This window comes from Pogonomyrmex barbatus, unplaced genomic scaffold (genome assembly GCF_055798465.1).
Source record: "Pogonomyrmex barbatus isolate J1 unplaced genomic scaffold, ASM5579846v1 scaffold13, whole genome shotgun sequence".
Lineage (NCBI taxonomy): Eukaryota > Metazoa > Arthropoda > Insecta > Hymenoptera > Formicidae > Pogonomyrmex > Pogonomyrmex barbatus.
In genome coordinates this window covers 2,316,373-2,338,355 of record NW_028297109.1, presented here as the reverse complement: position 1 = coordinate 2,338,355, position 21,983 = coordinate 2,316,373, and the positions used below count along the sequence as shown (strand labels likewise).

The window sequence follows — 21,983 nt, the reverse complement described above, 5'->3', positions numbered from 1 at the left end:
TGTCACGAGACGCGATGCGCTCGTATCTGTGAATATAATGCGAACACGATCGTACACGACAAAAAGGTTCACGATTTCAGCATCAATGGATGAGCAAAACCGTCGAACCGGTTTCACGTTCAGTCTCTAACGATTTTCGTGCACGTGGGTTTGTTCATGATCGTAACCGCGCAAGAATGAAACTTGCAAAATATCACGGAGTATCATTTCTCTCATGGATCTCGCGTTTCGCGCAGCCGGATAGAATCGCACATTGCCACGGTGCAAAAGAGAGAGAGAGAGAGAGAGAGAGAGAGAGAAAGAGAGAGAAACTCGACAAACATCGGCGAAAAAAATCGGCGACCTGTCAATTGAGTCAAAACTCCTATTTCGGGAGGTTCCATTTAATTTTGCAAAGGTTTCGCGGCTGCGCTGGGTGATACCGAGTGAAATTCGTCATGCCTGTGCCAACGCGAGCGTTCGTCCAAATCGAACAAAAACGCTGGTCGGTTCGGGTGATATCGGTGCTGTCGATGTCTCGCTCATTGAAATCGGGATCGGGAAAAGCTCGTCTCCTCCCCCCCCCCTCCCCTCTGGGGAAAGACCACGCGCGATTCGGAGTACACGGGCGTGCGTCGGGGCGGGGGCAGACCGTATTAATGTACACGAGGAAAGCCATATGTCCATTTGCGGTGGCTAATCATTAGGCGCACTCACAATGCAGCTCGACGTCGCGTGCTAACCACACGTGTGCGTGTCATCAGGGAAGCGCGTTCTATCACGCAGCGACGTGTCTGCCGTGTATATCTATAACCGCATGCGATCTGCGTTGCCACACGAATGGCAATTGCGTGGGTTTCGGGTCGCGGCTTCGATCTTCGATCTTCGTCATCCAAGCCGCGCGTTAATTCCGCAAAGACCGCTACCGAGGCTCGTCGTCATCGGCTCGAGGCAAATCGGTCGAGGCAACAGGTCGCGACGCGAATACGAACGCGAGAATTTCATTTTTTTTTTTTTTTTTTACACACTTTTTTTTCTCCCTCTTGTTTCCTTTAACGGCTCTAACTTTTTATTGACAAACTTCATCACGACGTGGCGGTGGCACGGATCGTAAAGAGAGTGAAACTTAACTCAGGCGGAGTACTTTTCTCGGCGCATTCCTTCGCAACGCGGTGCTTTTTCTCGAAGCGAGAAAAAGCTTCTTCCGCTCGTTGTCTCGCCTTGTTGAGGTAGTCAAAGCCGTTTCGCGAGTTTCGTGCGTTTAACGGGCGAATGAGGAGAGAGGCCGACGTACCGAGTTAACGGACAGGGGCGAGCAAAAAAAGCTCTCTTCCAGCGAAGCTCGAAATTAATTCCAGGAAGGTACACCAGATAATTATGCACACGCGATGCCTTTATTATCCGCCGACGCCGTTTTGTCTACCGCGTGCGTTGGGATATGGGGAGAGGTAAAGCGAGATAAAGGCAGAAAGAACGAAACGCATTGCACCGCAGACTGTAAAATTACATTTGAGTGCGTTCTCCACTGTATTTTATTTTTTTTTCGATGTTTACATGATCTTTTTCATCATATTACGTTTATATATTAGATTGCTTCTTACATCTACATCGAGAAAAAAGGGCACACGCACGTTAAATCAATCGTAATATATAAATAATTTTTATTACGGATTTTTACGCGTACTTCGAATAACCACTCTTGTATCGCGTACAATTTCAGTTTCGCAATTAGATGAACGCTATTTATCCGAGAAACACGATTGCGCGGGTAAATATGAGCGGTTGAAATAAATGGCATGCGTTTTTATAAACGCATTGTAACCAGAGCGAGACACGAGAGAGCACGATTCAAACAACCGCGATGTTGATTTGACCGTCGCGAGAAGAATCGCCCGTTTTGCTCTGCGAAATATTTGATTCGGCCTCTCAATTAAATTGTACGATTAATTAAAGTATCAAAATGTTTGTGCCGCGTGTACGATCCGCATCGGTGTATATTTGACGATTTTCAATGGGGAGGGAACATCGCAGCGAGCGAGTATCTCTCGTAAAAGGAACTTTTAGAAGCCTTTTCAATCTCCTGCCTATTTAACATCGTTGCTTTTCTAATCGTAATAAATACGACGATGACGTATCATTTCAGCTGCAAGTTGCACGAGGAATGGCGCGAAACGTTCCAGCTAGGAGTTTTCTCTCTCTCTCTCTCTCTCTCTTTCTCCCTCCCTCCCTCCCTCTCCTTTTTCCTATTCTTTCAATCATACGTTCTTTTGCCGTGCTAGGGAGTACTCGCGGACAACATGTGTTGCTATGGGCCTTTCTGGTGTTGAAGACTCCGAGCCGCACGCAATCCCGAACAGGTGCTGCCGAACCAGGTAACGGACGGTTCCGAGCAGCTGCTACGCCAGGTGCAGCCTCCAGTTTCTGAGTCTTGCCGATGACGCTCAGCGTGGCAAGACGAGTCTCCGAGCTACCTTAACCTTCCTTTCCTTTCCCCTCTTTTGTGCCGCGACTCGTGTCCTGTAGCTGATCTCGTCAATGTTGCTGATCCACAGCGAATTGCTGCAAGACAGAAAGAAATAGACCTTCTGTAGATGTCGCGAAATTATCTCGAGCGTACGCTCAAGTGTACGAATAAAAATCGTTAATGTAGGTAAATTGTATAAGGAAAAATAGAGCGATTCGTAAGATGAAAAGAAAGGAAAGAGCAGGTAGAAATCGTTGATATCGTCAATTTTGAGTCAGGTTGACAGGGTTTATTGACATATATACAGATCGACATATATATCGAAAACTCTATTCGACTGTCGAATATTCCAACTATTTGCAATCTGATCGAAGTGCCGGATAGTCCCAAGGGCGACTTAACTGGAAAAGCGTCGCGCGGCGGAAGTGAATGTGGTTGCGAGCGGAACAGCGAGGCCCTTTTGTGGTTGAATGAAATCCGGATGGAGTCGTGACAGCGACCGAAATCGAGCCAGGAGCGCATGACGGATATACGAGCCCTACCGCCTTTTCAGTAGTCGTTCGTTCGCACGTTCGTTCGCACGTTCTCTTCGCTCGGATTCGGTTAGCTCGAAAAGCAACGCATGCTTTTAGTGCACGCAATTCGGAAGATTTCGCGGAATTTTTGCATCTTCGTCGATTATGGGTACGTTAATTGACCGATATTAATTTATATGACGGCGTGCTCGATTACATTTGTTTAATCGTTTACGAAATATCAAACTTTTTCTCGAGATACTCTGTTATTATTGTTTTCGTTTTGTTCATTAGAGAAGTGCATTTCGTCATATTAATGTAGAAACTCTTGAAATTTCCCACTAACAAAGTTTATTAAGTTCAGAGAATTTAGTATACAACTTTTTGCCGTTGTTGTAACTTTAAACAAAAATTTTATCGAGATCTATCAAACAAAACTTTCAAACATTAACCAGAAACGGAAGCGAATACATACGGGCTTGTAGATACAGGAAAGAGGCATATTTATCTTTTTGCCCGCGTCGGGAGAGTCTGCGAGTAAACGCGGGCTCAAAAAGTGGAGTTTGCATTAAGATTTATAAACTGTTTATTAAAACAGCGAGAGAGAGAGAGAGAGAGAGAGAGAGAGAGAGAGAGAGAGAGAGAGTGGGGGGGATGGAATGTTGAGATAAAGTGAAGAAACCGTGGAGAAAAATAAAGGAATCGACAAAAAGGGAAGTCTATATTTGCCTTAGCTGCATCTGTATAATGTATACGGAGGGAAAGGATATTGCGTTGTTTCCGCTTCTGCTTGTTTCGTAATGCAAATCGTCAGAGCATCGACGCTGAATAATCTTTGTTTCCTCCGCTTGTCTCTTGTGTTTTTTGCAAATCGAGCGCATTATTCATAGTAAGGATTTTTTTTTTTTTTTTACGTATGATCAGTTACGCGATTTGATTGATAAATTTGTTCTGTGCTGGAAATACTCTTTCATTTTCTCCAGAAGTACCTTCTCATATCGGTTTGTCATCTCGTGTTATCTTTATCGCCATGTGTGGTCGGATGCAATGTGAACATATGTGCAAACGAATGTGCAAACGGAACTGGGAAAAACTAGCTAACCCCGGATTCTCTCCCCCGTTAGATAAAGAGTTAGAGAAACGAGAGAAGTTGTTCCTTTAACGGCCATTTTATCGGACATTCCGATCCTATCGTTTAGGCCCATAAGAAGAGACCCCCGAGCGATATCTACTCTCTCAATACTTATCGAACCTGAAAGGACTTTGGGGTTCGATTCGCCTTTAATTCCAAAGTTTAATCTTGCACAAAAATACTTATTCAATTTCATTGAAACTCAGATTCTACGATTTTTTTATTTAAATAATTGATTTTGATTTATTTTAAAAGTCGTGTAGAGGGAAGAGATATTTCGAAATAGAAATTTTAAATATGTGTTGACGTCATTTTTGAAAAATTTCAAAGCGATCTACTTGAATTTCGCTCGTGATATAGCGATAGTTTATTGTAATGGGAAATAAGCGCCGATGAAATTTTTTACTGGCGGATTACCTCACGCGCGATATTCGGTGAAAATTACATTTCATCGACCTCAGCATCCTAGAAATGGTGTAGATTTGTCGAATCTACCAGTCAGATGGAAACGATTGGAAACTTGAATAAAAAAAGAAAGAAAAAAGTAGGTCACGCACGTCTCTTTCGTGTGTTTTTTTATCGGAATCACCGACTATGGGGTTTTGTCTACAATATTTTCGCGAACGTTATTTCGTCGACGCCAAGTTTGTCCGACATCCAGGCGCACATACATCGATTTCTGTGTATCAGAAATTTTTGGTTTATTGCATTTCGAAGGTAAAAAATTCTCGTACACAAAATTCTCGTAACAGCTTTCAGGTCGCAATATTTCTTGAAGCTGACGAATTCATTTGCCTGATATCAAATGTAACTTGAAAATCGAGAAAAGATATCTGCCACGATGAAAAATTGTCGACGAACATTCAAATAGATGAATATATATATATATATATATATATATATATATATATATATATATATCGATGAAACTTTTATCGGTGATTTTCACATAAACCTCTTTGCTTTCACGTCAGAGCGGAGAAGAAAATGAAGAAAGAATCGAAATCTTTTTAGGTTTGCACGTGGAAACGGGAGAAAATTGATCCGGAAGCTTTTATTATGTACACTTTTCGCATCTTTCGAAAGGAGCGGATTTCGGCAAACCTCTCTTTTCTCTTTCTCGCTTTCTCTCTTTTTCCTCCAGCATGTCATATTTTTATTTTAAATTGCGTCCCGTCGAGACATGAATTTGTTCGTTGAAACTTTTTATAGCGGTGATTTTTTTTATCACGTTAATTTGTATCGGTGCTTGTTTTGCTAAAATACTTTGAGAATCTTTTTGCATAACGATGATTATTTCAAATTTTTCATCGTTATATTAAAGCTTGATGGAAAAATTGTTTCACATTAAACATTAGTTTTCAAATCATTTTCGGCTTCTTTTTAAATAGTTAAAATCATATTACTGTGTTTTGATAGATGCGACATAATTATAATTTCCTTCCTCGTGATAAGGCTCTCGTGCTCGATTTGGCGAAGGAGGGCGATAGTAAGAAAAAAAGAGTAAGAAAAAAAAAATAAAGCGAACGAGAGCTCGCATGTCATTGCGCCATACTTCTCGGTTGAAAATTTATATTCGCGAAGAACGGATGATGAAAAAGTATATAAGCAAAAGGGAGAAAGAAAGAAGAGAAGAGGAGGAGGGAATAGGATCTCGAAAATAGAACCCGGCCACTTTGCCGAGGACAATATCGTACGTCTTAACCTCCACTCCGTAAAATAAACAGATCCCCTCTCCGTGTCATACGTTGTCACCCTTTCTTCTCTTCCCTCCCCCCTCCCCCCCATGAATGTCCTTTTCGCCTGTCTTCCTTTGCCTCTCCTCTATCCATGAACTACATTTTCATACATCGCGTCTGCTGGGTTACGAAAAGCGAATTTTTGCGATGCCTCTTTCGGTCCTGTGCACCACTTTATTTTCTCCCTTCTCCCCTTTAGTGCTCTTTCGACTAGAACGTACCCCCAACCCTCTCCCATGGGAATCTCGTATAGAGGCGATTTGCCCCATGTGTATATGTGTGCATACCTTGGCACATATGTGTCGGTGTGCGCTCGTCGCGGAACTCTAAGACTGTTTATTAAAAAGCTTTTAGCGATATTAGACTGTCCACTGAGAGGAGCTGGGCTTCTCCGAAACGAACAGGCTCTACCACGTGACCGTCGTCTTTGATCATCATCGTGAGTGAGAACTGGACCGGTTGTGAAACCGGAAATTGTACATATAGCGGGGATAGAAAAATGATAAATTTCTCTCCATCTCATAGCATATTTAACATGTATCGTATTTATATTAGACAATTAAAAATTTTATATATTAAATCGCATTTTTGGGGAAAAACTAAATTTCGTAAAAAAATTTTTGTCAAAATTTTGTTTTATTATTTTGTGAATAATGATGAATAAGAGTTATATAAAGTATGATATGAGATTTTTAGACGAAGTTTGGAAAAATTTATGTTTAATGTTTTCAAATGTCAATTTTTATATTTATATATGCAAATTCTTTTTGTTGTATTTTATTAAAATTATATTTTATAAAAATTCTCTACATTTTTGTAAAAATATCTCTTTGCATGAAAAATCTTTTTCGAAGATTTGAGCAGATAGTTCGTCGCGGGATTTGAAAAAAAAATACTACTAGAGTACTTTCGATTGAAGAATATATCCGACGATATACTCCAACGTCTCGATCATCGTCGTCGACGATCGATCGAGCCTCTCGACGAGCTCTCGTCAATTTGCCGATCTCGCAGCCGAGAGAAAAAAAATGCCCTTCAGCATTTCTTTCCCCTCCGTTTCTCGTCCACGACGATGCCGTCTGGAGTTCGTTAAAACACTCTCGAAAAGCTGCGTACACAGCCGATGGCTGCAACGCCCATTATTCGACCTCGTGCTGTTCTCTGTGCTACTCTCTACTTGCCCACGTTCTGAAAACTTTAGGCACTTCCGCTGCTCTAACGGCTGTACCATAATCTGCACGGATCAATGTTTCATCCGCATCACCCCGAGCGTTGACGCAATCCCGAACATGATGTTTTCTGCGCGTGTGTCGTCTCTCGCACATGTGCCGCCGCAAACAGACATTTCCGTATAATCGTCCGTCCCGATTATCTCCGTAGAATTTCGCCGGATATCCCGCTCTTTCTGTCTAATCGAGAGATTTCTCGATCGACTTATTCTTCCTTTCGGTGAGTACCCTTCTCATTTCCGTCGAAGGACGGAGCGTCGAGTGACAATTTTGTTCATTCATCTGAGAACAATATCGCGAAATGGAGATTCCGCAGAACGGGAACCAAATCGCATTTCAGAATTCCATTCCAGCGTTACGACAAAATCCATTTGATCGTACGGTTTTCCGTCGCGTTCGCCGGCGTCTCGCAAACAGGGTTCTCGCAACCTGGTTGCAATTTCGCTCGCAGCAACTGATCGAGCTCACGAAAGTCGGCTCGGTTGCATCGCGATTTTATATATATATATATATATATATATATCCCGCGAAAGGAGAAACGGGCAGCGTGGTCGGTAAATCGATCGAGTCGTCATTCGCGATTTTTGAGAGCGCGAGAGTTATCGGATAAATCCCCCTCTCCCCTTCTCCTCCCATCCTCCGTCCCTCATTAATCAAGCGATATTGCAAACTGCACGGCGCGAAGGAGAAGACCAGATAGATCTACCTATCCTTCGGGCAGTTAAGTTTTTTATCGTATTCATCTGCCTCGGCGCGGGCTTCTCATGTGCGCTCCTTACGCCAGGCAGCTCGCAAACGAGTAGAGCGAAAAACAATTTGCCGCATAAATCCGCGTGCGTGCCGCGCGCTCATCTCGCGACGCGTGAAATATCGCCGTCCTCGGCGGGACCGGCCGCGCCACACGTTTACCAGAATATTTACTACATCCTCCTCCTCCTCCTCCCCCCCCGCCGCCGCCGACGTGACGGCGGCAACGCCTTAAGACGATTCCGAGAACGCTCGAGTACTTTGTCTCTCTCCTTCTATTATCCCCCTTTGCATATGCACCTGTTACCGCCGGTATTTTCCCGTTTATTTTCCTCGTCACACAATGAGGAAAATAACGTCTTGTTACGACGCTTTCTCTCTCTCTCTTTCTCTCTCTCTCTCTCTCTCTCTCTTTCTCTCTTTCTCTCTCGGTTAAAGTGCTTTATCAAAGAAGGATTGGAAAAATTGCTGCTTTTCGAGAGTGAGGGCGGGAGAGAGAAGAGAGTAAGCGCGAGGGTGGACGGCAGCAAGAAGCAACCGGGAAACTGCCGGGAACTCGTTACGTCCATTTGAGGATCCCCTTCCCGTCTCACTGTGGACTCGCTTTCTTTCCTTGTGCACCTCATTTTTCTCTCTGTTCTTCCGCGCCTCGTAAAAACGACCGAACGACTCCGTGATGTGTTCTTACGTTATTCAGCGCGGAAGCGCTTAAATTATCATATGGTGTTATTTATCGACCGTCGACTTCTTGTCAATCCTTGCGCCATGTAATTTAACGGCTCATGAACAACCGTGAAATCGAAAATAGAATATAAGCGAAAAATTGCTTCTGAAACGCCAAAATTCAATCGAATTGCATTACCTTGGTGGTTTTTTTTTTTTTTTTAACGACGTGCATTAAGTTCTTTAAAAAATTTACGTTCACCTCGCGCCGAAACATGCGTCGCTGTTTTTAAAGTTACATTTCGCCGGCTGGAAAAGGAGCAATTCGAGAGGAATGGAATCATGATCTTTCAAAGGGACCGTATCGAGTTTCCGCTTCCTCGTAAAGAGAGCGCCGTCGAGAGGTCGGCAAATAGAAATAAGAAAAAAAAATCGCATTTCCACCCTGTCTCCTAAATGTAAACGATCCTTTACTGTCGGCGACAGGGAAAAGGAGCGTCTCGGATGAGTTGGAAGAAAAACATGGCGAACGTTGCATAATTTGTAATTATTTGGTATCGAAAGAATAATTTTATATTCAGGTCAGGGTGATCTTACTTGTCTGTCTTAATTTACCTAATTTACCTAATTATTTATTGTCTTTTTATACCGTTACTTAGCACTTTCGTATCTAGAACAGGATATTAACAACGAGTGAAGCAGCAAGACAATACCAACGGTTACGATTATCATATGATAATGATACAATATTTCCAACACGCGAGATGTTATCATGTCGAGTGTGCCATCCCTTTGCGCATCGTCAAAGGATTCGTGGAAAGAGATGAAAGAGAAAGAAAAGGAGATAAAAATTCATGGAATTATGAGAGAGAGAGAGAGAGAGAAGGTGGAAAGGGGGGAGAAAGAGAGAATTATGAGAGTTGAAGAATCCCGCGACCCAGAGAAAGTTGTGTACGTTTCAAAGTTTCTGTCGGCGCCGGAAGTCAGTATGTAAAGCAGATGGTCGACGGTTGACAGGATATGCGGTTTTCCACATATGTCACCGCGCCCCTCTTCCCCTCCTTCCTCCTCCCTCCTCCCTTTCCCCCCCCCCCTCTCTCTCCCCCGACGGGGGTAGTCGGACGTGGCGGTACGACAATGCGACCACTTTCTATCACTTGTCCGGGGAAGCGACGTACCCCCGAGTGGTCGGCGTGTAAATACTGACACGTGGGCGGTCACGGACAAGTAACATCCAGTCAGAGTTACAATTAGCGTCGATAGGCATAACAATTACGTGGAGCACCTCAAACGAGCATGGCTCAAACAGTTATGAATACAATAAAAAACTCTTATTCAAACAACAACTCGCGCCGCCTTTCTGAAAAGCATTTCCGCGATGCAATACAATTTATAAAGATATAATTATTATTTGTATCACTTGGAAAAAAATGTTAGCGAATAACATGTAGATGTATTATTTAATCTTGAATTGTGGTTCTATTAATTCTCCCACATTTTTTCTTTCTTTCTCGAGTTCACATGTGTTTGCATGTATTGTTAAATTTTTATACTCCAATTAACCAATTAATCAACTAGCACTTGGTCTTCTCCATGCTTAATTCCCCCAATTAATTGTCTCCGAGCACTATGAGTGATTTATTCATTCATTCGTTTCCTTTTGCGAACAAACGAATGAGAAACATTGACTAGATCGTGAAAATGCATAGATCTCTTTAGCAGTCGTAACGCATCGTTTTACAGAAATAGAAAACAGAATAATATAATTTATTCTGTAGAATATTTTGAGCGGATATCTAAAAAATAAATATGAAAATTGACAACGGGATTTATCTACTATTAAATAAAAATATAGATGTAGATAAAATCATGAGCGTATATATTCTCATTTTTAAGAATAAAAATTAAAAATGATGAATTTTAACTTGTGAAAGCGATAACATTATTAAGATTTAACGATAAGATATTTTTTTTAAATATGTACAACGTTGAAAACAATTTGTTGAAATGATAGGACTAATCGGTCATTTTAATGTTATCTCTTTCCACGTTAGCTTTTAATGCGCAGCTGTAATTTGTTTTAATTATTCAGTATTATAGTTTTAATCTTTTGTATTAAGATATTATTATAAAAATTATAAAAAATTATTTTTAATTAAAACATTATTCTTGATCATTTTGAAATTGATAAGCTTATGATTTTACGAAATCTAAATTAAATAAAATATATGTATATACTAACATGTTTGATTCCCTAAAAAATTGTCAAATATTTTGAGCGTATTATCATTTAAATTGTTTTTTGGTATCATTAATTATATTTTATATTCTGTCTTTGTTTTTTCATGTAAGTTAAACGTTAGTTTATGTTAGTTTTATTATTATTAATTATTATGTTTGACAAAATTTGCCCTCGTTTTAGTTTAACTTTTGACAATCGTAGTGCTATTAAAACGATTTCTATTTAACTTATTCGATTTGTATATGTAGATTATTTTGAATTAAAGCGACTTACACACAAGGTTTGACGTTACAAGTCTCTAGATAAGATTTGTTTTACTTAATAATTTACATAAGAACGTCCAATGTAACTATTCCAGTTAACTCGACATGAAAACACCCTCTCTATTTTTATTAAAAATTGCTACTGATATTCTTACGTAATTATATATGTATATATATATATATATATATATATATATATATATATATATATGTATGTATATATATATATATAAAATTATGTAATCAGTAGCAATTTTTAACCAGTATATGTATATATATATATATATATATATATAATATGTACCAATATATGTATATATATGTATATATATATGTGTGTGTGTGTGTGTATATATATATATATATATATATATATATACACACACACACACATATTGCTATCTTCTTAGCGATTAGTCCTAATTTTACATTTTTACATTATCCATATACAAAAATATTATGGCTTAGATATTTAACAACATTTAAAGATGAACAACATTAACATTAATCCAGCCAAAGATATTTGCTAAATACATATACAAAATAAGATTTCTTTTCCATTCGAAGAAATGAAACATGATTACAGAGTTACGCTTTGAGGATATTATAGAGGCATTAGGAAAAATATTCTTTTTTTCTAACATCGTTCCGTATCACCTTATCCGTCGCACTATCACACATAGCGTTCTCGCGGGTTAATTTTAGCGGACCGAGCGATTAATAAGCGTAAAAGAAGAGGGCTACTACGAGCGCGATTCCGCCTATGAGTAGATAGAAAGGTACGCCGGGCTGAACGTACTTTTCCGACTGCTTCGTGTTATATCCCGCCACCCAACCCTTCTTTGGCGGCTTGTTTGACCTTTCCGATTCGACGAGCACGCCAACCTGATACGTTTTCATCAATTCCATTGCGTCCTTCGAATGGCCGACGTCGTCAAAGTCCTCGGAGCCGTCCTTGCCTTTGTGATCCAGCAGGACTTCCTCGCCGCCCGGATGCTCATTGAGGAAACGGTGAACATTAAATACTTTATCGTGCAAGATGATGAGGACCTTGTCTTTGTCGTTGTTCTTCTCGATCTCACTCCGTGTGAACGTTGTCTGTTCCGCCATATCTCGTTGATGTTATTTATTTCTCGTAATCGATCTGCAGAAAAATAGAATTGATTAGAGATATTTCGTTCGTCGGAACTTGGATATTACGCAACGTATTATTTTTTTTATTTTGCATTATGCGAAAGAATGTATCCGTCATACAGAAGTGCGATTCAGATCGATCTTTGATTAATTTCTCGATAATTTCTCGATAACGACGAAGCTACGATTGCTATCGCGATATTCGATTAAAAGCCTATTCATAGCGCAATTATTTTATTACATCAGAAAGTAATGTCAGAAGAAAATCTAGAAATACTATATCATGCACGCATGTATGGTATGTACGAGCACAATGTAATCATGCCAAGGTCAACAAAGTGATTGCATAACGAGGCGTTCAGTTGGTTACGGGCTATCACGGTTATTTTCGATCACGCTGCTAAAATTGTTATTACCAAGATATAATCTATTATATACTCGAATGATAATGTCTTGGGATGATTTGACAAATCATTGAGACGCAATGGATGTAACGAACAAACATTCGTCACGCGATATTGATCTCGTGACACGATAAATTGGATATTTATGCATATTTATGTATATCTAATTATCAGTCCGAAGAGCAATGCATTCGAGAGTCGCTACACAGCGATTTCAATAAATAGGAATTTCCAAGGAGTCGAACGCCACGCCAATGTAAGATTGGAGACCATCAATTAATTAGCTTTTCTGAAATTTACATAACTTCAGCACTTTGCATAATTTTCCGCGGGGAAAATATTGTCAAAAAAAAAGAGAAATATTTCCCCGTGAGTGAAATCTACGTCTCTCGCTCTCCGTTGTTTTTTTACCATCGAGAAATTGTATGTATGTTTGTATGTATGCATTAGTCTCTTTGAGGAAACGTAGATGCGATTCTCCTACAATCAAATTTCACAAATACGTTGGACGAGTACACTCGCGACAATACCACCTCGTGACGTCCATTCGTGAGATTGGAGATCGTCATCGAGGAGAACATACGAATTTGAGAGGTGAAATTGTTGAATAAAGAGATAGAACCCTTTCTCACGTTCCTCCCTCACTGACGAATTGCTCGTCGAGGTTTGTCGAGTTTTTTCTCGCGAGGAAGAGTTCATTCGAGGGAGATGATCGGAAATCAGATCGCTCGAATTCGTCGCTCGCCACGTACCTCCTCTCTTACCTTCGAGTACGAAGGATTACTTTTGGCTTTTCTGACTGGAGAAAACGCGCAGATCCAAAAACGCGCGAGATGCAGATGCGAATCTCGATGATCTTCCGGGGAGGATGAGAGACGTCGCGCGCGAGAACCTCTTCTCGGAGCTGTATTCGCGTGAGCACTGCCAAGTCCAGCCTATCGCCTGTACAGCTCTATGATCCCCTCCTTGTTCTCGTCTCTTTCTCTCTCTCTCTCTCTCTTTCTCGACATTCGGACCCCACTGTATCGACAGCGACTCTCTTCCTGTTATCTGGAGGCCAGCTCCGGCATTGCCAACTGCGTCATCGTGCTTTGGAAGTGTACGATAACTTGACGCTGCGTTAAACGCTGCGTGAAATTTTTATGCAAATCGACCAATATCTGCAGTAGCATCAATTGGTCGATTTGCATAAAGATTTCACGCAAATAATACACTGTACAGTTCGCAACAATAATACATTGTTCTTCCTGAAAAAAATCTATCGGGGGAATGATCCGGAGCCTCGTTTCGGAAAGCTCGTGATATGACAGACGACGATCACAGATCGTTATTGATCGTGCATTTTTGTAAGAATAGCTTTGAAATGCACGGTGCAAGAAATGCAAGATTGCAGCCGATTTATAATTTGAAATTTAAAAACTGAAACGAAACGTTTCACTTCTGAGACTTTTGTAGGGCAGAGAGATCGCACCGAGCTGATGAGACAATTTCTGCCGATTCAAGTTTATCAGTTGTAACATATAAAGTATCTAGAAACATCAATAAATGTATCTTTTTTTCGTGCGATTCACGTCGAAAGTGATTTCGCTTTATCGCGTCTAGTTTTCGAACTGTAAGAAATTCTGACAAATAATTTTCATTTATCGCAGAATATATGTAATGGTAGACATGCAAAACGAAAAAGTACTTATTTGCATACTTATTCTACTGTATTTCATGAAAACTTAACATAGTTGTTTTAGCTAGCATAACAAGTTATATATATGATAATAAAGTTATATATATATGATGATAAACAAGTTATGTATATATACAATTTTAATCATTTTTTATCTTTGACTATTCTTATGATAATCATTTAATTGCAGTGCGAAGTCTCTCGAAAGTTTTATCCGGCATTATAACTAGAAGGCACGCAATAAGAATAATAGTGTTTAGATTTTCATGATGTTTTTGTGTGTAAGATTGCCTACTTCTGTATGTGTATTCTCGTACTGTGCAACATGATGTTCGATTCATATGCAAAAGTGTCTAGTCACGGTGACGCCGTGCAAGTCGCAGGAAGATAAGCGCGATAAATCGAGTTGGTCGATCGTAATTCTGTAGGCATATGTACCGATTGCAATAACGTAAGTGTAAAAAAGAAAAAAGGTAAATATGTACATTATATATATATATATATATATATATAATGTACATATTTACCTTTTTTCTTTTTTATACTTACGTTACTGCAATCGATATATATATATATATATATATATATATATATATATATATATATATATAAATGTATATATTTATCTTTTTCATTGCTACAATCACATGCTTATGAAAAATGCGATTGATTAATTCGACTATCATGCTCCATTATATCGTATACACGCGCGTGTGTTTATGTAAACAATTAATGATTAAATTATTCCCTCCCCCCCCCACACATACACACACACAGAACACATATACACAGAACATACATTATAGTGATGTCAGTTATGCAATTATTTGTAGAAAAAGGATTTGCTTCTTCTGATGCAGAAAATCGTGCTGACCATTTTGTGGACGTGAACTTTAAAAGACCTTGTACATTATATAAATATATTGCGTATAAAATTATATATTTCTTTTTTTTAACAATGTTCTGTAATAATAAAAGTTTGAAATCGATAGCAGCGAATGACGATGCAAAATATCTGATAATTTGTATATTGTTTATAGACAGAAATATTTTGTTCTCGTCTATTTCATAATTTCGGCTATTTGCCCGAGATGACGGTTTTTTTGCATTTAAATTATCGTGAATGGCATATGATCCATTTTTGAAACATGACTTTCCCTTGTGATGTCTCGTTTCCGGTGAAATAAAATTGAAATCGCGTGTATAAAGTGTGTGTCAAAATTGGATATCCAAAATTACATAAATTAGCTAGACCTCTATCAAGTTATTTCTTTCCGAAAGTTTTTTTTTATTTTATAGTGAACGTTTTATTACACATTACATGTAACAATAAAATTAGCCGCAATAATTACAAGACAATAAATATAGAATTTATCTTACTATCACTATCATTTAAGAAAAGAAAGTAAAACAAAAAAATACTCATTGAACTTATATTCTTATCTTTATATAACGAATAATAAATTTTTAAATTAAATACATGTCTGATAAAATAATGATTTAAACGAGAATAGATTTACATCGAAGATACTAAATTACTTAAAAGATTTAACGAACAGGAGAAATAAAACTTAATAGTTTTGAAAATTATAACATCTTGCAAATTTTAGCGTTTTTTAAATTAATCGCTTTAAAGCATACGTGAATCATCTATAATATTGAATTTCGTAAGTAGTAAATTACTATAGCGTTAATTATTATACCGGCACTGATAACAAATAACCAAAACCATTTCGATGTTTCATTCTGTGGTTCTTCATACGGCCAATCATCATTCTTCAGTAATTGTTTTATCTCTATAAATAAAGAAGAAAATAAAAATTTTTTAAAAGAGTAGTAATATTAAAAGGCAAATAATTTATAGATTTATTAATTTCTAGATTTGCTGATGACGTAAATGTTGCAAATAAAAAACTTGATGCAAAAAAACGTTTCAAGCTACTGCAAATGTAAAATATAAACATGTTAAGAATATAAGACTATAAATTCAAGCGTTTATTAACTCCCTCGCGATTCTAATATTGGACAAATGATCGAGAAAAGGAACGAATTATCAAACCTGCTTTCGTTTGATTTTCCTTCGTTTTTATCTCTTGAAGAAGATCCGTCCTCTGTTGATCTACCTTCTGTCGATCTGTGATCTTCTGCTGATCTACCTTTTGTTCATACGTTTTCTGCCGATCTGTCTTCAATGTATCGGCGTTATTTGCATCGATTAACTCTCCAACTTTGAAATCCTCACGAAGGTTAATAGCCTCGTGACTGTGGCCGACACTCTCGAAGCATTCTGTAGCATCTTTCCCCGCTAATTTCAGCAGCACCTCATCGCCGCCAGGATGTTGTTGCAGAAACGACGTGACGTCGTAAATCATATTGTGTATCACGATCCATAGGTCCTTGTCGTTATTGTGACGGCCGACTTCGTCGATCGTGTAGAGGTTCGTCATGGTGCGCTAAGAAGAAAAAAATGATCGTCTTATGAAAAAGCTTGAGATAAGACAAGGACGATCTTATGATTTTACAGCGATTGGATCGCCTCGCGGAGATTCTTAAAAGTTTATCTTCGTTGTCGTCACCTTTGGGACACGAAGTATCGGTTTATTTTGATCTGATCACGGTCGCGAATCGCAAAACAGGCTATAAACGAAGACGCGACGATGACACGACGACGGGTGACGCGTTTCGTCGCGTCCTCGGTATTTCGCACGTTTCAGAGTCACTGCTCCGGAACTCCACGCTGCTGCTTTCCTTTCATTTCTCCTCGGCGCGAATGTCTTCGGCGAAAGCGAGTCTCTCGCGGCCTATCACACATTCATATGCACACAGTTTGCGATGAATTTCTCTTTCCCTCCGAGGTATTTTTTTCTTTCCCGACACTTCCGACGAGAAACGCGTGTGGGCGCGCGATATCGAGTGGTTGGTGTCTTATTTATATTACGACCTTCCTCGCGTCTTGATTCAATTTCGACTGACGTTAGAATCCGCGCGATGGCATTTCACCGCGCGTTGTCAATATTTAATCGATCTACCGCTTTTTTAAGTCCGCGTATGCGAGATGCCGCCATACGTGAGGGATCACGCAAGACGTGAGATTTCTGATTATCGCACAGCGGTCTATATTCATCGACCGGTTCGGCATGGGAAATGTAAATTTTAATCTGTTGATCTAAATACGCACGTCGGGAATACACGCTGAAGAAGTCCAGAAGACTCGGAAGATCTATTGTACTTTGGTGATAGCCAGATAGGTCGATTTGTAAAACGCGTACGTCGCTTCGCTTATCCCGATCGTCCGCGACGACTTTTTGACATTTACATAGGTCACGGGATTCTTATGTCGTAGCTCCTCACCTGGATTCGAAAGAAACGGAGAGTATTTCGAGAATCAGTTCTTGTGACAATGGGCCGTTTATTTTTATTTATTTTTTTTTTTCGTGTGTTTTACTTCGGAGTTATTCACAGTTACTCTGGCAGGATCAGTGGCGAGTCGAGACGGCTAAGCGGATCACTATCTTTCCTCACGAACGATGTGTCGCGAATGCGAGTAGATTTCACGTCTCCATGAACTACGATCTCATGAAAATGCATGCGTGGTACTCGGCCAACGATGATTTGCAGAATAAAGCCACGCACGTTAAATGGAATCGTATCGTCGTATCTGAAAAGTATCGATGGCGATGTAGATTAAATTAATTGATAAAAATTTGCGAAAATCTAATTTTTTCAATATCGATATCGTCCATCATATCATCGTCTTTCATCGTCTGTCTTGTACATATTTTAAAGATCACTTTTCACACTTTTCATTTTAAAGATCACTGTAATTACGCACATTTTTCACAAAATTTTCACAAAATCTTTAATTCACCTCCAGATATCGGCATGGATTTTAAATCTTCGTTAAATGTTCTCTATCTGAGACAATCGATTGACTACTACTGAAAATTGCTCGCGGATGTCAAGAAACGGATGTGGAACTAAAGGTCAGGAAATAAAGAGAATCCGAAAATTCGGACTAATGTGTCAACAAAACAAAATGTGGAAACACAGCTATAATATACGTACAATTCAAAATTCTTATTAAAATAAATATTCAATAGAAGACAGATGTCACTCTGAATTAGTGTCGAGCGATAACGGACATTTTCGCCATTTTGTTTATTATTTATCCACTTAAAATCGCTACAATATTGATATGCGATCACGATATTGCGGTTTAGCTAAAGGAGGTTTGTCAGCGCGGAACTTGCGGCGGGACGGAACTTCCTTCGCGTCGAATTGAATAGCACGATTCACGTTTAGATTAGTGCATGACGCCGGCAGTAATGCCGTGGAAGTTTGTAAACTTTTGCTACGGATGCCGCCGTACTGCGGAGTACTGTTAAGCAAACGCGAATTCGGTTGCGCAGTACGGTTCCGTTTTCGCGAAACCGCTCTCGTACGGTTATCTTCCCAGTTCGCCGGATTGGACTTTGAAGTCCTGCGGATGTTTGCGTCGAATTACCATAAGCACATTACAGCTACCTTAATTTTCTAATACAAACGTCTTTACGTGTGTAATAGCGTCTCGTGGCGGTAACGTAATCGTGAAATGACGAACGCGAATGAGCAGTGGTATAAATAGAAGTCTTCGGTCTCTCTGAGGATTACCAGCGTGCATTTTCCTACGCGTGCATATTCTTTCTTGCAAGGGTGACAGTATTGTTTCAAGTTCGCGACCTTGAGACTTGAGAGGGAGAATTAATTATCTTCATCGTCTCTTGAATATTCAAGAAAATTTTCACTCCCGAAGGGGGAGGGGGTAGAAACTCCGCGATCGCTCAAAGTTTCAAAGCAAGAGTTCGGAAACTTTGCGGAAAATTAAAAATCCGTGCAGCGACGACGGTGCACGGCGGGACATTTGAGGAACGTATTGTGTCGCAAAACTACTTTGTAAGGTGTGCATCGTCATATCGCGCTCAACATTTGCGATCAAAATTAATCTCGCTTCCTCGCGAAATCTCGCGGCGTACATTCTCCGCTTCATACACATTTCACGCTGCTATTGACGGCAAACTGGTTTCTTCAAAGAACGATCGATCCGCGCTGTTCTCTTTAAGTTTACCGATATCGGATGTCGAAGAGGATGGAAAGTCCAGGCAAGAGAACGGAAGTTTCTTTCGAGTATTCTCTCCTCCACCTGCCCTCCTCGCGAGAAACGCTAGTCAAGGAGCGCTACTACAACTACAAGCTTTCATCTTTACCTTTTTGTCTCTCCCTCTACAGCGAGCTTCTTCGATTAATTATCAAAGTTTTCCAGCTCCTATCCCTGCCATAAATCTCACTTTGATATTACGAAATAAATAAAACGAAACGCACTTGTTTCAGGGCGAGATCGCGGCCGATACGTTCGATTTTCAATGAAACACTTGATTAACGATACACTGTTGCAAGCTCGGATGAATGCGAAATGAAATGTCAGACAGATAATGCCGGCTGTAACAACAATCCTTGTCAATTTAAAACTGTCGCGTGTAAGAATCCGCGCTCATTTTCGTTTCTATCGAGATTGATTCGGCTGGTCGTATCAACAGAATTAATTAATTCAATTAAAATTACATTTATCTTCTCTCTCTCTCTCTCTCTCTCTCTCTCTCTCTCCCCCCCCCCCCCCTTTTCACTCGGGCGCGTGTCGTGCAAAAACCGGTGTGCGACGGCGTTCCATCGATTTTTCTTTCAAACCGACGTTCGAACCGGATGACTAGTCATACAATGCGACACACAAAGCTTTTATTTCTCGGTTCGTTCCCCGTTTATAAATTCCATTGGCCAATTATACAGGTATCTACGAGTGATATTGCCTGTTCGTCACTTATTCGCTACGGCTCATCGGATCATTTTTTTTTTTTTTTTTTTTTCGTTGCGTCCGTAGTAACGCGCTGTCTTGACTTGACTCCCTTTGAAAAAAAAAATCGCGCAATTTCTCGCGGTGTGAAAAATCGAGTCGATTAAATTTTTGAAGTATATAAATCGCCTCTGCGCATTTCTCCCCTTCTTCTTCCCCTTCTTCTCTTTTTGTATGTACCCTTCGATTCTGTCATGTTGGAATTAACGCTGTAGCCAGATACCAAATGCGTGCGGGTCTCAATATCATCGGGGGAAGGGCGGGGGGGGGCTGTCTGCATCGAAAGCGTTTGAATGGACCTGTACGTGAGCTGGCGGGGTTTAGGGGAGGGGGCGGAGGGGGGGGAGGGAGCGAGTTGCTTTGATCTGCGTAATTAAACGGCGCGATTTCTCTGCACAATGCCATGGTTGCCGGACACGGTGCGCACGTGTACATATACGAATGGAGCTAGATTGTTATCTGTTTTGAATATTTCGCGTTTGAGCACACGGCTGTCGATGTTATCGGCAATTTTTCGTTTTTGCGTTAGCCGCTACCTCAAAGCTACACCTCCGCCTGCGCATCCACTCTGTATGCGTCACTGTCTGTCAAAGTTCATCGTTTCCATTCTCGTACTAATGCACAAAACTGCTCGTTCAGAACATTTCATTTCGTCCACGGTGAGTAAATCGCGTCATGTCATCATCATCGAAAGCTCTTAAACGGAATCGGTGAGACTTTCGCAAACTAAAGCGACACAGATTAAGCACTAAGGCTCAGTGAGTTCTTCACCTATTTCTAATGCGAACGAATTTATCCGGAATTGAAATAATTCGCCACACTGATTTCTTTGAGTCAGATCTTATGATGCTTATAACCGTTTTTCAAATGATAGTACACCGAAAAAGCGCTGAAAAAGAGGTACAGGTTTATCTTTACGACGCAAACGACAGGTCAAACTGGTTCAAGAAAAATTCAAGTGCCACCGCACAGTTGTACTTTTGCTCTTAGCCGTCTCGACGTGGCGTGATCGCGATCTCTCGGAAAGTACGGGTAGACTGTTAAGCGGCTATCAGCACGCGATCTGACCATTGTCGTCCCGGGGTATTACTTAGAAACCACGCGCGGCAAAGAGCGGAGCGCCCGCGGATTAGTAGAGCGGGTACGAAAACATTCGAGCATCGTTAAGTCGTTAACCAGGGGTGGGTGAGAGTTGTCGAGCAAGTAGACGGAGTATCACACCCCGATCGTGACTCATGGTTACCGGAGTAATTAAAAAGAATCATCCAACACACACACACACACACACACACACACACACACGGAAAGTCGAGTTATTAGCTCTGTTACATCGGCGATTATCAGTCAAAAGAAAAACGAGATAAAAATGGTGAAAAGAAAAACGAGATAAAAATACACAGGATGAGAAATTTCAAGATTTTTTTTTAAAGAAACGACAAATTTCTGCTTGCGAAAACATGCTGTTTGCATTCAAGTCGAGAAACGCGGATTTTATCCTGAGAATAGTGTAATCTAGCTAGTTTCTCCAAGTTGCCGACCATAAAGAAAGATCATAGCCGGCGATCGTCTTTTCAAATGCAAATTCATACGCGGAGAGTTTCTCAGATTCTGTCCCGATCTTTGAGCGCTTAGACATCTAACGCGTCCAAATATCTTTTGCCGTTTCAGAAAACCGGAGCCAGAATCAAGATCTATTCGAACACCTGCCCCCGCAGCACGGATCGCCTCATCAGCATCTGTGGGAAACCCACGACGTGCATCGAATGCATACGTGAATTGATCGCCACCATTAAGACCGTGAGTATATCACGAGATCATGGCTTCCCCATATATCTTTGCTAGCTACACCGTTACATTTCGCACGTGCGAACAAACGCTGATCTTTCTTGTTGGGCACAAAAGGATGATTT

General features: G+C 40.3%; 3 protein-coding genes across 9 annotated transcripts in view; 1 reads left to right on the top strand and 2 right to left on the bottom strand.

Moving 5' to 3' along the window:
* HnRNP-K (Heterogeneous nuclear ribonucleoprotein K) overlaps nucleotides 1-21,983 on the top strand; it is a 58,586-nt gene that overhangs the window by 30,256 nt on the left and 6,347 nt on the right. Inside the window, exon 8 of the mRNA XM_089072272.1 lies at nucleotides 21,742-21,914. Coding sequence (XP_088928398.1) covers nucleotides 21,742-21,914 — 173 coding nt within the window. The remainder of the gene's footprint in view (nucleotides 1-21,741; nucleotides 21,915-21,983) is intronic.
* Nucleotides 8,997-13,460, bottom strand: LOC105423257 (cytochrome b5). 2 transcript variants are annotated; one of them, XM_011632944.3, is made up of 2 exons: nucleotides 13,264-13,460; nucleotides 8,997-12,117 (listed from the first exon to the last, which is right to left on the bottom strand). In XM_011632944.3, the coding sequence occupies exon 2, from the start codon at nucleotides 12,081-12,083 to the stop codon at nucleotides 11,691-11,693; it is 393 nt and encodes a 130-aa protein (XP_011631246.1). In that variant the 5' UTR covers nucleotides 12,084-12,117; nucleotides 13,264-13,460; the 3' UTR covers nucleotides 8,997-11,690. The 2 variants fall into 2 exon arrangements, with proteins under 2 accessions (XP_011631246.1, XP_011631247.1); XM_011632945.3 differs by having other exon boundaries at nucleotides 13,276-13,460.
* Nucleotides 15,454-18,580, bottom strand: LOC105423256 (uncharacterized). 6 transcript variants are annotated; one of them, XM_089072291.1, is made up of 4 exons: nucleotides 18,255-18,580; nucleotides 17,541-17,847; nucleotides 16,249-16,642; nucleotides 15,454-15,985 (listed from the first exon to the last, which is right to left on the bottom strand). In XM_089072291.1, the coding sequence occupies exons 3-4, from the start codon at nucleotides 16,634-16,636 to the stop codon at nucleotides 15,840-15,842; spliced, it is 534 nt and encodes a 177-aa protein (XP_088928417.1). In that variant the 5' UTR covers nucleotides 16,637-16,642; nucleotides 17,541-17,847; nucleotides 18,255-18,580; the 3' UTR covers nucleotides 15,454-15,839. The 6 variants fall into 6 exon arrangements, with proteins under 6 accessions (XP_088928417.1, XP_011631241.2, XP_011631243.2 ...); XM_011632939.3 differs by lacking the exon at nucleotides 18,255-18,580 and adding an exon at nucleotides 18,022-18,230; XM_011632941.3 differs by lacking the exon at nucleotides 18,255-18,580 and adding an exon at nucleotides 18,058-18,230.